The 12,860-nt window shown below is 38.5% G+C and overlaps 2 protein-coding genes across 2 annotated transcripts; one reads left to right on the top strand and one right to left on the bottom strand.

Moving 5' to 3' along the window:
• Positions 1 to 481: 481 nt before the first annotated feature.
• Positions 482 to 6,711, top strand: LOC149290351 (ubiquitin recognition factor in ER-associated degradation protein 1-like). The gene is made up of 11 exons (XM_089489597.1): positions 482 to 602; positions 699 to 731; positions 1,335 to 1,456; positions 1,979 to 2,109; positions 2,387 to 2,459; positions 2,993 to 3,061; positions 3,708 to 3,773; positions 4,091 to 4,138; positions 4,819 to 4,907; positions 5,599 to 5,680; positions 6,637 to 6,711. Exons 1-11 carry the CDS (start codon positions 482 to 484, stop codon positions 6,709 to 6,711), a joined length of 909 nt encoding a protein of 302 aa, XP_089345723.1.
• A 3,479-nt stretch (positions 6,712 to 10,190) lies between these two features.
• On the bottom strand, positions 10,191 to 12,277 carry LOC149290350 (large ribosomal subunit protein mL40-like). The gene is made up of 4 exons (XM_089489503.1): positions 12,219 to 12,277; positions 11,364 to 11,438; positions 10,823 to 10,978; positions 10,191 to 10,500 (listed from the first exon to the last, which is right to left on the bottom strand). Exons 1-4 carry the CDS (start codon positions 12,275 to 12,277, stop codon positions 10,191 to 10,193), a joined length of 600 nt encoding a protein of 199 aa, XP_089345629.1.
• Between the last annotated feature and the right edge of the window lie 583 nt (positions 12,278 to 12,860).

Here is a 12,860-nt window from a genome sequence, read left to right as displayed (position 1 = left end):
CCCCGTAATTATTATTCCTGTCAGCGTCTCTTTAGTATAAACACTATTGGAGTCATAGGCGAAAAATGGCCCTGGTATAGTGGGCAGCTGCGCCATACAAATTTTGACACTTTAGATGTGCTATCTATTGTAATCTGTCAAGAAAGACTATTTCTTTGTGAATAACAAAAACTTACAATATGTGAGTTGGTAAGAAAGTCTAAAATCAAGGTTTTTCTAGCGTCATCTGCGTTGCCAATCCTGTCAATAGTGTGTGATAACAAAATATTTAACTATGATGCAGCTTACCGGTAAAAGTCTGTTTACTGCACTGTTTTTTTCTAATATAGTAGCACCCCTCTCTCAATGTAGAGCGTTAGGCCGCCGGTACCTATTATCTGATCGGTAGGGAAGTCACTATCCTGTGCAGGCTTCTGAACAGTGTAGAATCAGTGACCTCACAACATTCTCTGTTTCCCTTCTTTTTCAGTTTTCTTTTAATATGTTTGACCACCCGATACCTCGGGTTTTCCAGAACCGGTTCGTCACTCAGTATCGCTGCTACTCTGTGTCCATGCTGGCAGGGCCTAACGACCGCTCCGACGTGGAGAAAGGAGGAAAAAGTGAGTAGAGCATCTGTGGTTTTCATATAAAGCATAATCATATATCTATCTATCTGTATATCGATCTATATTAACTGTTGTTTTTTTTGTTTCTAGTTATAATGCCTCCATCTGCACTGGACCAGCTCAGTAAGTGTTATATCTATCTTAAAACAATGAAAGAGAAACTGATTTTCATTTGTATGGTGCTATCACTATAACACAATTGTTCCTACTATATGCCACCAACTTTACAATTCATTGTATCCTAATAATATTACGTAGAAGTGCAAAGACCTGTAACGTGGGGGTGGGGGTGGGGGGGGGGGGAAGGGAAGCTTTCTTTTGTTTTTCTTGAGAAGAGAAGATTAAACATTTTATGCAGAAAATAACCACATATTAACTTTTTTTTTTAAAGATACTACAGTGGTTTTAGGATAAGATTGAGCCCAATTACATATAACAATACACACATTTTGTGTTGCATGTAAATGTTTCCTGTGATGGATGTGTATGAATAATGCTCTGTTATTCATAGACATGCTAGTAGGTAACAGAACAAACATCTGTCTACTATGATTTGGGAGTCCCTGCTATAGATTGTTCTGATTATAATACATTTAACTGTGAAAAACATGTTTAGGGACTGTTTCTAATAGAATAACAACATTTTCTATGAAGTCCTTTGTTTGAGCAGATCCATGTCCGTTATCCTAAATTAAATTTCATGACATAGCCAGCTTTATTTTGTAGGTCGATTGAACATCACTTATCCCATGCTTTTCAAACTCACCAACAAAAACTCAGACAGAATGACGCACTGTGGTGTTCTCGAGTTTGTTGCAGATGAAGGGATATGTTACCTGCCTCACTGGGTAAGTTGGAGGATAAAGTTACTTATCTCATCTGCCATCCACTGAGACATTAGGATCCTCCTATTAACTACTTGATAAGTGACAAAGCCACTAAAGTGCTCTAAAATCAAACGGAGTCATTTATTTGAATATTTTTGCAACATGTTATAAAGAAAGTTGTTGCCCAACTATAGATCTGGGTCTGGGTTTTTTAATGTTATTCCATAATCCACTCCCTATAAAAAAAAATACATTACTGTATAAAATATGTAGTAATTATATATGTTCTATAAATCTGTTCATGATTGGCCTACACAGGAAGGGAGGACATTGCTAATGTGATCTACTAAATGCATCTTCTAACTCTTGGTACTACAATAAGCTAAAGAAATAACTGTCATGTGTTTAAGCAACATGTATGACTGTGGTCTGTGTTATACATAGATTTTCCATTCCTTAAGTAAAATGGAATAGTACATTACAGTGTACAGAATGTTACCCAACATATCACTTTTTTTATTGTGTCCTTATCTAACCTAACAGATGATGCAAAACTTGCTGCTGGAAGAGGGAGGACTGGTACAAGTGGAAAGTGTCAACTTACAAGTGGCCACCTACTCCAAATTTCAACCGCAGAGCCCTGACTTTCTAGATATCACCAACCCAAAAGCAGTGTATCCTGTCTAAATATTTCCATAGGAAAGGGTGGTTGGAGATGTCATTTTTGTGTTGGCTTCGGTGGCAAAATTGCTTAGTCAGTGATTTGATGGCTTGCTAATGGCACCTGTCAACAGCTTCCCTATTGTGTGATTTGCAACTTGGACTGTATTAGGATGTTCTCTGTCTTAATGTATGTTACATAATGATTGGGAAATGTTTGTGCCTCAGATAGGCTATTGCTATTTAATTGTGTAGGCCAATGATGTTATCAGCCTTAACATTCCCTAAAAGATTAGAAAATGCCTTGAGGAATTTTGCATGTCTTACAACTGGGGATGTCATTGCCATCAACTATAATGAGAAGGTATGTGAGGTTACACATTATGTGTCTTGTATTTCAGGAACATTGCCAACGAGCGCATATCGTGTTTGCTGTCATACTGTTTCATTTAGCCCTTTAATTTGCATACTATACAAGACTGAAGTACTGCTTTCGTATAGGAGGCAATTTGAACATAGGTTGTTTATTGACCACTGACCTTAAAGTGCTTAGGACAGTTTAAATCACCAGACCGGCCATGGCGGTTACATTGTAATTGTATACTCAAGATGTTTGAAGACAGACTGGACTCCTTGTATGTCACTTACCATCTTGAATGTGTTTTAAGAGGGTGCACTATGAGTAATATAAAGTATAAAAACAGATTAGATGGACAACATCCTAAAATCTTGAAAGAAATGCAAACATCATTTTTTTTATTTTTTTACATGGTATAAAGTTTTTTTTGTTTGTTTTTTTAAGTGGGATTGTGTTAGATTATATATAGTAAATATGTTTCTGAGTGGAGCGATGCTGTGTTTCTGCCAGCTTTGTAATCCTTACCTCTCTGCTTACAGATTTATGAGCTGCGAGTCATGGAGACAAAACCTGACAAAGCAGTGTCTATCATAGAGTGCGACATGAATGTAAGTTCCAGCAAGTAAACAAAAACACTACTTCCATTTTATTTTAATACTCAAATGTAACGGGAAAACATAATTTGCAAACTCCAGTAGCTGGACACCCAGTTATCCTTGAGCTGAAAGAAATTGTAGACACTTTTAGATTGGTTTAGTAGTGAAGATGGCAAAGCAGCCTACACAAGCAATGTATCAAATGTCTGTTCCTGAATGCATAGAGTCGAGTTCCAAATAATTAATGAAATTAAGATCAGACCCATGATTGTTAATACCACATCCATCTGCTTCTAGTAGACTTTTGGAGAAGGCAATAATTAACATGTAAAGACCTTAGGGGGGTCTTACAAAACCTTACTAGCGATTCATATTCATAGTTCATTGTTTGTAATTGGGTATTTATTTAAACACAAGAAATAATGTTCTTCCTTCCATAAAGGAATGCATAAAACACAACCTTTATTCCTTTATAGTTACTCTTTAATCAGCTTGGGCAAAATGTTCTTATCTTGGGGAAGCAGCCTGAAAGAGATCACAGTGTAATAAGACTAGGTACTAAACCCTTTCATTTGGGCTGACACCACGGTGAGCATTTACATCTTCATTTCAAGTCCAAGTCCAATATTATGTGATGTGGTAAATTTTTATATTACAGGTGGATTTTGATGCACCATTGGGTTACAAGGAGCCAGAGAGGCACACACAGCAGGATGAACCAACTGTAAGACTAATTCCCCCAATATGGGCTGCTAATTGGCTCTGGATACAATATATAATATTTTATGCCCCTTTAATTTTAATCTGTTATTTGATTGCTGAGTCGTAATAGTTACTATTTTTTCATGGATTGCATGTAAAGCGGTTGGTATAGACATGACTTCTGGAGCAAGGTACAGCGCAGTAAAATCGCAGGCCTTGTGTATAATTTGTAGAATGGATGCAGGTGGTATCAGAAAAGTCTTACTTAGCGGGCGTCCAACCACAGCATGTGATGCCCTTTTTAGAGCAATTGATTCTATTAAATACATTCTTCCTCAGGACATCGAACCAGACCACAGTGAGTACGTAGCAGATGTGGGCTTCAGGGTGAGTCAGTCTTTGTTTCGCTATCTACTCCCCCCCCCCCCTTACCTAGAAAAGGAGATGCTAAACTTTTGCTATTTCAGCAGTTGACCTTCAACAGCTATCATTGCCGGGATGAATATAATGGACCTTATAGTCTAGCTAATATAGTGACACAACGGTTGGGCTTTTTGTGCAGCAGTAATTCTGCATAAATGACAGGTGGTTCTAGATAAAGATATTGAAGTCTTCAGTATACGTATGCATTGTTTTAAAATGTGGTTAATGCCAGGTTGTTCATATTCATTCAAAATTCTATTTTAAAAATGTCAGTAAGATACCCAGTGATCCCGTTGATCACCACAGTAAACTGTGTAAGATTGCAAGGCTTTAATACAATACAGTTTCATGATGAACACTGTGGAACAGAAATTACTAATGCATTCCTCCTCTAGGCCTCCCTTTATTTCTGCTATATTAAGTGGTCATTGAAATTAAAGAAGGCTGAGATTCTAACATAATTGCTTGAATTAAACAGCGAAATTACATTCCAGGGAAATGTTTTTCTTTCCTTTATTTCACAATGATTCTTAGATGATGATGAATGCCAAAAGTGTCCTTCTCCTTGGTAGAGTTACACAGTTAACCCAGAAACCATATTGAAACCGATTAAGTATTTGCATCTTAATATTCTGTACTTGCAGGCATTCACTGGTTCTGGGAATAGATTGGATGGAAAGAAGAAGGGAATTGATCCTAGTCCTTCACCTTTAAAACCAGGCGAAATTCGGAGGTTGGTGTATACCTATAGTTGTTCATGGTTACGGTTATATAGCCAGTGTTTCTATTTTGGCAATAATGTTGTTTTTGGAAAAAGATGATCTCCTTGGCTAAATATCAGTCTTATTAACTAAATCAATGTGATGGGGATCCCTAAGCAAATTTACTCTTGTACTTATCGTAATAGCACTTCTTCCAGTTTTTTTAACCCCTTTGGGCCCGGTGGTTTCCATGACCAAAAGATCAAAATATGGTTTTTTTACCAAAATAGAAAAACATAAAATAGAAATAAAAACATAATTATAGTGATAAAAATCTATAATAAAATAGAAAAAGCAACATCTGATAACATTCATACCCACATACATCTATTTTATGTTTCAGAGGGCCACATCCATGCTTTACGTATTACTCCATATTACATGTTTTTAGTACTATTGGCTTAAGGGGTTTGTGATTTTCTTTTAAATTATGGTGAAAGGGCTAAGGGCCACTTTTCTTAGTTTTTTTTATTTTATAATTTTCATATTTTTCATATATTTCTTTTGCATTACAGTATGGCTCATACATCTTTTAATGCCAATGTTGTCATGGTGACACCACTTCAATCCCAATGAATTTTACTTGTTTTTTTTGTTTTTTACACTTCCTTTATATTTGACATTCTCGTATGTGGCTTCATCTGTTAATAATTTCTCTTTTAGGGGAATTCCTAACTATGACTTTAAGATTGGAACAATAACTTTTATCAGAAACTCCCGTCCACAAGCAAAGCGAGTGGAAGAAGTAAGTACTTCTAACTCTTTAACTCAGTAACAGCCCAGAATTGTGCAGTGAAAATGAATTTACACAAATTAACAATCCAAATATTACATATTACCATGAAGGCTTTTCAATCAAATGATGTTATTTTGTAATAATTTGTTTTAATAATATTTTTTACTCTCTTCCCCTCCGTTGTCCCCTGTACTGATCACACTGTGATCAGCAAGCAAGTCTCCATTGACTTGCGTTGCAGATCACGTGCGTGCAGTTGGCTAGTAGGGGAACAATCTGGTATCCCAGCAGGGACCTTGTCATCCAGTGACCTTCTGGTGGATGTGGATGTCATCGTTGACGTCTACCAGAAGGGTACAATCTTATCTTATTACTTATGTACCGATGATTAAAAGCGAGTGGTCAACCTCTGAACTATTTACATACTTAAGGATTAAGAATCTCATTAATCGGGTAGGAATTGATAAAAACCCGGCATTAGAACACTGGTTGACGTCACATTAAAAAAAAGAAACAAATCCCGACCTCAATCACCTTATTACAAAGCTTTCACAGAGATAAGAAAGATTCACCGATCTTACGGTGGGAAAGTGACCTGGGCATAAAATTTCCACTGGAACAATGGCAGCAGGCCTTTCTATCAACAAAAAAACATGTCCATTCGATAAATCTTATAGAGACCTATATTAAGATTACATATAGATGGTATTTAGTTCCTCTCAGACTTAATAAAATCAATCACTTTTTTATTTTTAATACGTAACGGTACATCAGTATGGGCGTAAAGAGGTTAAGCTATAGATTTTCAGCTATAGTCTGTTGAAGCGAGAACTGCGTGAGTAGATCAGCAAATCTTAAGGTGAGAAAAAATGCTTGAAAAATCAGAGCAGGGTTATGAGGTATACAGATTTTGGATGGATGATAAAAATACACAGAGAATATTGATATTTATGATCTCTCTACAGGATGATGCTGCGAGTCACTTCATCGCGTTTTCTGGGGAAGGACAGTCCTTGAGAAAGAAGGGCAGAAAACCCTAATTGACTGTTTGAACTGAGTGAATAAAATAATAAGCTTGTGGCACATTTGTTTGATGTCTTCATGCAAGCAGCAGATGATGATACCCCTGCTAACTCTACATAAAGTAGTGTGCATAAGCGGTAGTACTTTTGTTAGAGAGGCTTCTTAAACGGGACAGAGAGAGTTACTCTGCTCATCTGCCTGTTATTTCTATGGTTTTTTGGGCTCAGATGGCCATGGTCTCTGTAATTATTCATTGGTTGTTAGCGGAGCCACCAGTTAAAATCTTACGTACACCATCCACAACACTCAAGACAATCTTTTTTTCCAGTAAGAATTTCCTATTTATCTCCTCCAGCATGTAAAGAGCGACAAAATGTTGGAGGAACACTTATTTTAGGGCAAATAATGTACCCAGAATTATAAGAAAAAGGCTGACAAACCATAGCAGGGATGCCATGTAGAAAATAATGCAGTGCATTTGTAAAATAAAATGCTTAATATTGTGTATGTTTTCATTTGGTGTGCTTTTTGTTTGCCATTTTTAAAATGCAAGCTTTGCTAGATAAGTTCCATTTGGGCTTCATTCAATGTCCCACTGGAGCTGGATGGCACTGCGTATATATCACTTTCCGCTGCCTGCTTTCTCGACCTGCGCCAACCGTATCTAACGCTGTTGGATCTTTGTTGTCGGAAGGGAGCACGCTGGCATCCGCTCACATTCTTAGAACAAAAACAAGGTGCTGATTAGACCAAAAATAATATTTGCGCTTACAGTGTAAAAGGAAAATAAGCCTTTACAGATCTATGATTTTATTCGTTCCTCTCCGGGTGTAATGACAGAACATGACTTTAACAAAACTTATTTTCAGTTTCTATGGCAAATATCTTATCGCTGCCTGCCTCTCAGTTACATGACAAGTGTTCCCAAAATCTAATTTAAGGATAATCTGGCACCCACACGGTGATAGCACCGCAGCTGAAGCAGAGTCAACGAGCCCAATTAATGTGTACAATAAACTAGCACGTTCCTGATTGGATAACATTATCACGACTACAGCTCGGAGCCCGAGGCCTATGGGGAGAGGGGGCTGGGTCTTCTGGTTTCTGAGTAAGCCCCGCCCCTTTGATTTACGCTTCACAAATTGCCGCGGTCGTCTATTGGCTATGCTTCTTACAACAGCTCCTTGCGGTTGGTTTACATAGTATGGTGGGCGGGGTAGAGAGAAACAGGAGGAAGCAGCATGGCTGCCAGGGACACTTGGAGGGTGAGTGTAGAATCGGTGGAAAACCGGTAAATTCCAGGATGTGAAATCGTTTTACGGGAAGCAGGCCATTAACATGGTAAAGGGAAAGCTGTTTATGTGTCCTCGCTTCCGGCCGGTATTTTACATCTCTCAGTCGGTAAAGTGCCTATAATTCCGTTTTCTTATTTATTGTCAGCCTCCCAGAGACTGCAGGGATTATTGGGCAGAATGGAAACACTGCATCAGCCTAAGAAACCGATTCCATCACTACTACACCCACGGTACAGCCCCCGTCTGCCAGCAATGGAAGCTCGACTACAAGAACTGCAAGGACTGGGAAGCCAATATGAGCAAAGAGGCAAAGGTAAAAAACTTTTATCGCCAGTTATAAGCATGTTTCTCGATTCAGCATAGAAACTAATAAATGATCAATCTCTGTATATTCCAGGTTTAAATGCTGAAGCATTAATGCAAGTGTTATATCAAAACAAGTGTGTGTATATATATGTGTATATATATATATATATATATATATAAAATATACACACACACACACACACACACACACACACAGTCTATATGCTTGCAGTACTAACTCAAATTGTAGCAATTTAATTGTTAATGTAAACCCAAGAGTATCCAGGGAGTTTATTATTCTATAAATGAATATAGTATCAAACCATATCTCACTACACCTGTTTATCTCCTTCTTGTCATCATATGTATAATGGTATAGAGTTTGGTGCTATGCCTAATAGTACCGTAGTTACAGGATGACGTGCAGATAGTTGTGTATAATATGCACCTGCCCTATTGCAATATACAATGCTAGTTCCCAGGCACCCTGTATTGTACATAGCACATTATTTAAAACTGTAACATTATAGCTTTTTGAACGGCTCATTATTACAAGCATTTTCTTACCCTATAAAAAAAGAAACATTCACACATGTTTAACATACAACAGGGAAGTTTATTTGAAAGATTTTAGAACAAGAGGGCATAATCTAAAACTAGAGGGTCAGATGCTTCAGTGTTATGCAAGGAGGGTTTACTTTACCAAGAGGGTGGTGCATAAGTGGAACGGTCTCTCAGCAAAAGTGGTACAGGTTAGCACAATAAGGGAATTTAAACATGCATCTAAGACATGACCAAGGACTGAACAAGGGTTGAGCAGGAACAATACTGGCAGACCAGATGAGTCCAATAGTTCTTACAGCTTCAAATTCTATGTTTCTGTCTAAAATTGTACCTTTGTATACTGGAGGCTTTTTAATTCTAATCAAGTGGACCTTTTAGCCAATACTAATTTGCTCTAGCAATAATGATACATCATTAATGGCTTTGGGCAGCTGTTTAGTCTCTAGTTGTCAGACTAAAATATAAAATGCCGATTTCATTTGGGTGACGGTATGCAATACTGAGGCCTTTCTAACTTGATGGGCAAACAAGAAATTCAACCATTTTATTCTTTGCAGGAAGCTCTTCGGCAGAGTGAAAAAAGCCGTCTTGAGGAGAGGCTTAATCATTCTCCAGTATGGACCTTGAGAAGGAAACCCCCTCCAGACTGGTACTTACCCCTGGACACAGACAAGCCGAAACAATGAAAACTCGGGGACTAAACATTACGCTTGTATAAAGGACTTTGTGTCAAGTAATATCTGGCATTTGGAACTTTTCTCCGCCACACCAACCCACAATTTTACTGGTATCTTTAAATGCCATTATTTACAGATTCATAAATAGTGTCCCATGAACATTTGAGACGTGTTAACCTTACTGCATTAACCTGGAACAAAAGGAACCCAATTAAAACACTTGTTTTTGTCATAGAATATTTATTTCTGTTTTTACACACTGGCTCCATTTTGGCATAACACACATGTTCTCAAGCTTCATTAACTAGTGAAAATTCTGATACTTTGTGTCAACAATGTTTTATTATGAAAAATAATTAAAATAAAGAGTTAAGTAGCCTTGCATACCACAGCTATAGGTGAAAGAGCTCAAACGACAACTACATAGTGACAGATCTAAACAACCCCTTGGCTTTACGTTTTTGTTGCTGCATTTACAACATAGAATTTATTTGCATTCTACATTATAGTATTTATACATAAAAAAAGTAAGTTCCATCATTTTTTAATTGACTTTTTAAAATCCACATTTGGCTCATATTACAATTGCAGCATATTCTGCCCCACTCTTTAAAATACAGATACCAATACAAACAAGTCTTAACCACTATAATCTTACTGTGTGTATACTTTGGTGATATCATTATATTTCCCTTCAGGAGCACTGTATTGGGGGATAGGGGGAGTGTGGCATGGCCCCTTACTCTCTAGCGGGAGAAGTCCTGGATCACTTAACACAGCTGCATTGTAGAGGTCCTCGGACTCCAGGCGCAGTTCCTGGAGAGCCTCCCGTTGAGATTCCACAAGAGACTCCACACCCTTGAGCTCTGCTTCATGCTCTTTTTGCTTGTGCAGTGCCCAGGTCTTCATCAGCAGTGCTCTCCTCTCCTGCTCCTCTGGAGGGATTTGTGGAGCGGTTCGGACTCTGGAAGAGAGAGAGATTTATAGTTAACTTTTAAGAAGAATGACATTTAATGCTTTATTGGGACTCCCTTCAACAACCCAGACCAGCGTCTTTTTAATGATGATACACGGGAACAAAGGAAGCAAGTATAATTACCAAGCCTCCATCTTTCTCTGTTGCGTGGAAGTACCTAAGCTTACCAATGTCAATTCACTCACATTGTAAGCTTTCTGCACCACAATCTGACAGATGACATGAAGTACACGTTTCTTGCCAGAGTTAAAGAAACAATAAGACTTGCATTTGCTACATAATACACTGCTTCTCGATTTATCCACCATACCGGGTTTCATCTAGGAGCATTGCTGGTCTTGTAAAGTCCTCAATGGGGATGAGCTGAGGAGGGATACGTTCCAGTTTCTTAAGTCTTTTCTTCATGCGTTCCCTGACTGCCTGTTCTCGTTTTGGATCCACCTTTTTCTTTTTCTTAGGCTCTGCCCTGAGGTGGGATGAAAGAAAAAGCACGTGGATGAGGTGTTAACACCAACAACTGACCCCATCCAAACAAACCTTATCAACCAATGTAATTCACATGGCATTTGTGGAAATGAACATTTACACTTGCTCATTCTGTCCTGTGAAAAGTTAAAATGTATTGCTTAGACCATATGGTCAGCTTAATTTTAGAGCTGCTGCAGAATATCCAACCAGATAAGTGTATGGTTTATTACACACTTCGGTGAGTTTGGTATCACAATGACCCCTGCTATAGTAGAAATAACTTACAACCTATTTATTAAAGGACATAAAAAATATAGCTCAACGTTGAATAATCGACTTGCAAACATTCTCTAACACAGATACGCAAGAGACGCGCCTCTTACCTCATAGGGAGAGTCGAGCGAAGGGTTAATAGGGACGTCTGCCAGTGACTCTCTCGTTTCCATATCCACGGTGGACTGTAACACACCAAGATTCATTTAGAAAATAAGTTACTACTAAGAGAATCCATCAGTCAGCCCGTCAGTGTATGCGCCATTAGAGAAAGCTTTCTGTATGTGAAATTACCCCAGTTGTCTCACACATTATTAAAGTGCAGCTTAATAGAATGGCTCAGTCCTAATAACCCTGACAGCAACACTATAACAAGTCTATGGAGGAACTGGCTCCATTAGCATCGCTGTAAAGCAGCAGCTCAGTGTGGTGCTTGAGCAGGAAGTCAGCTCGCTGCATGTCTTAAGATAAAAGCAGTTTATAGGCACAAAAAATAAAGGAATAAAACATTTATGGTCAAAATGAACATGAATTACTGTATACAGCACTGGATTTTATGCCAAATGAGAATTTTTACTCTCCAACAGTCTTCAGTTTTAAATCCCCTAAACATTGTTGGAACATTTGGACGACAGACTAGTACTGTAAGGAAGACAGCAGAAATGACAGCATTAATTGACTATATCATAAATTGTTTGTGCTTATTAGCTCATTTTGAAATAATTACGTCACAATTAAAGGGCCTTATTTTCATCACTAATCACAAAAGAATAAACTACAAACTGACACAGTGTTTCAGTTTGTTTTCGTGGTTCCAGTCGGGGCAAATGATTCCTCCATGTTTGCTCTATGCTTCGCCCTTTAATTTAGAAGTAACGTCCGCAGCATCAGTCTGACACCTCGTCCCGCCAAGCTCCCTCAAAAACCCGGATCACACAGAACACGCAGTAAATAAACCCACTCACCACGTCCTGCTGCTCTGCCGATACACGCGCAACAGCGTATTACAGGCGGTCGAGCTCATGTCCTCGCAGCGGCAATCACTTTCCAGACCCAGGGTTCCAGCGACTGTAATTTAACCTCAATTCACACTGCTGAGTACCCTGTGCGTTCGGATAAGCAATCCGTGCGGAAACCAGGCGGCTGACTCGGGGTTCCTGGGACAGATATATAATGACATCACGGCAATAGGAGGCAACTTGAGTGTGGCGCGTTATTTCAGATGTCATCCGACTTACTCATCGGGTTTCTTCTCTGCGGCTTCAGCGCAGCACAATCTCATTGATAACTGTGTGTTTACTGACGTATCTTGAAGAGATAAACCGCAGTCGCATGATGTTAGGGGCTTCACTCACTTTATTAAAGACGGCATTCACGTTGAAACACGCAAATACATAAAAGCCGTAGAATGAGACGTATGTCTAGTTTCCCTACACATAGTGAATAATATAAGCGCACATACTGGCTTTATTATATAAATTCTAACCAATAATATCACGCATCCAACAACACTTGCAAGAAGATTATGTTAGCACTCAATGGGCAAATTACATACCCTTTTAGTCATAACAATGAAACGATTCCAATTACTTTAGGGATGTAAAATG

The sequence above is a fragment of the Sceloporus occidentalis genome, unplaced genomic scaffold (assembly GCF_023333645.1).
Source record: "Sceloporus occidentalis isolate IW3139 unplaced genomic scaffold, rSceOcc1.0.p SCAF_40, whole genome shotgun sequence".
In the NCBI taxonomy this organism is placed as follows: Eukaryota; Metazoa; Chordata; class Lepidosauria; order Squamata; family Phrynosomatidae; genus Sceloporus; species Sceloporus occidentalis.
The sequence above is the reverse complement of the archived record's forward strand: the minus strand, read 5'-3'. Positions and strand labels throughout refer to the sequence as shown.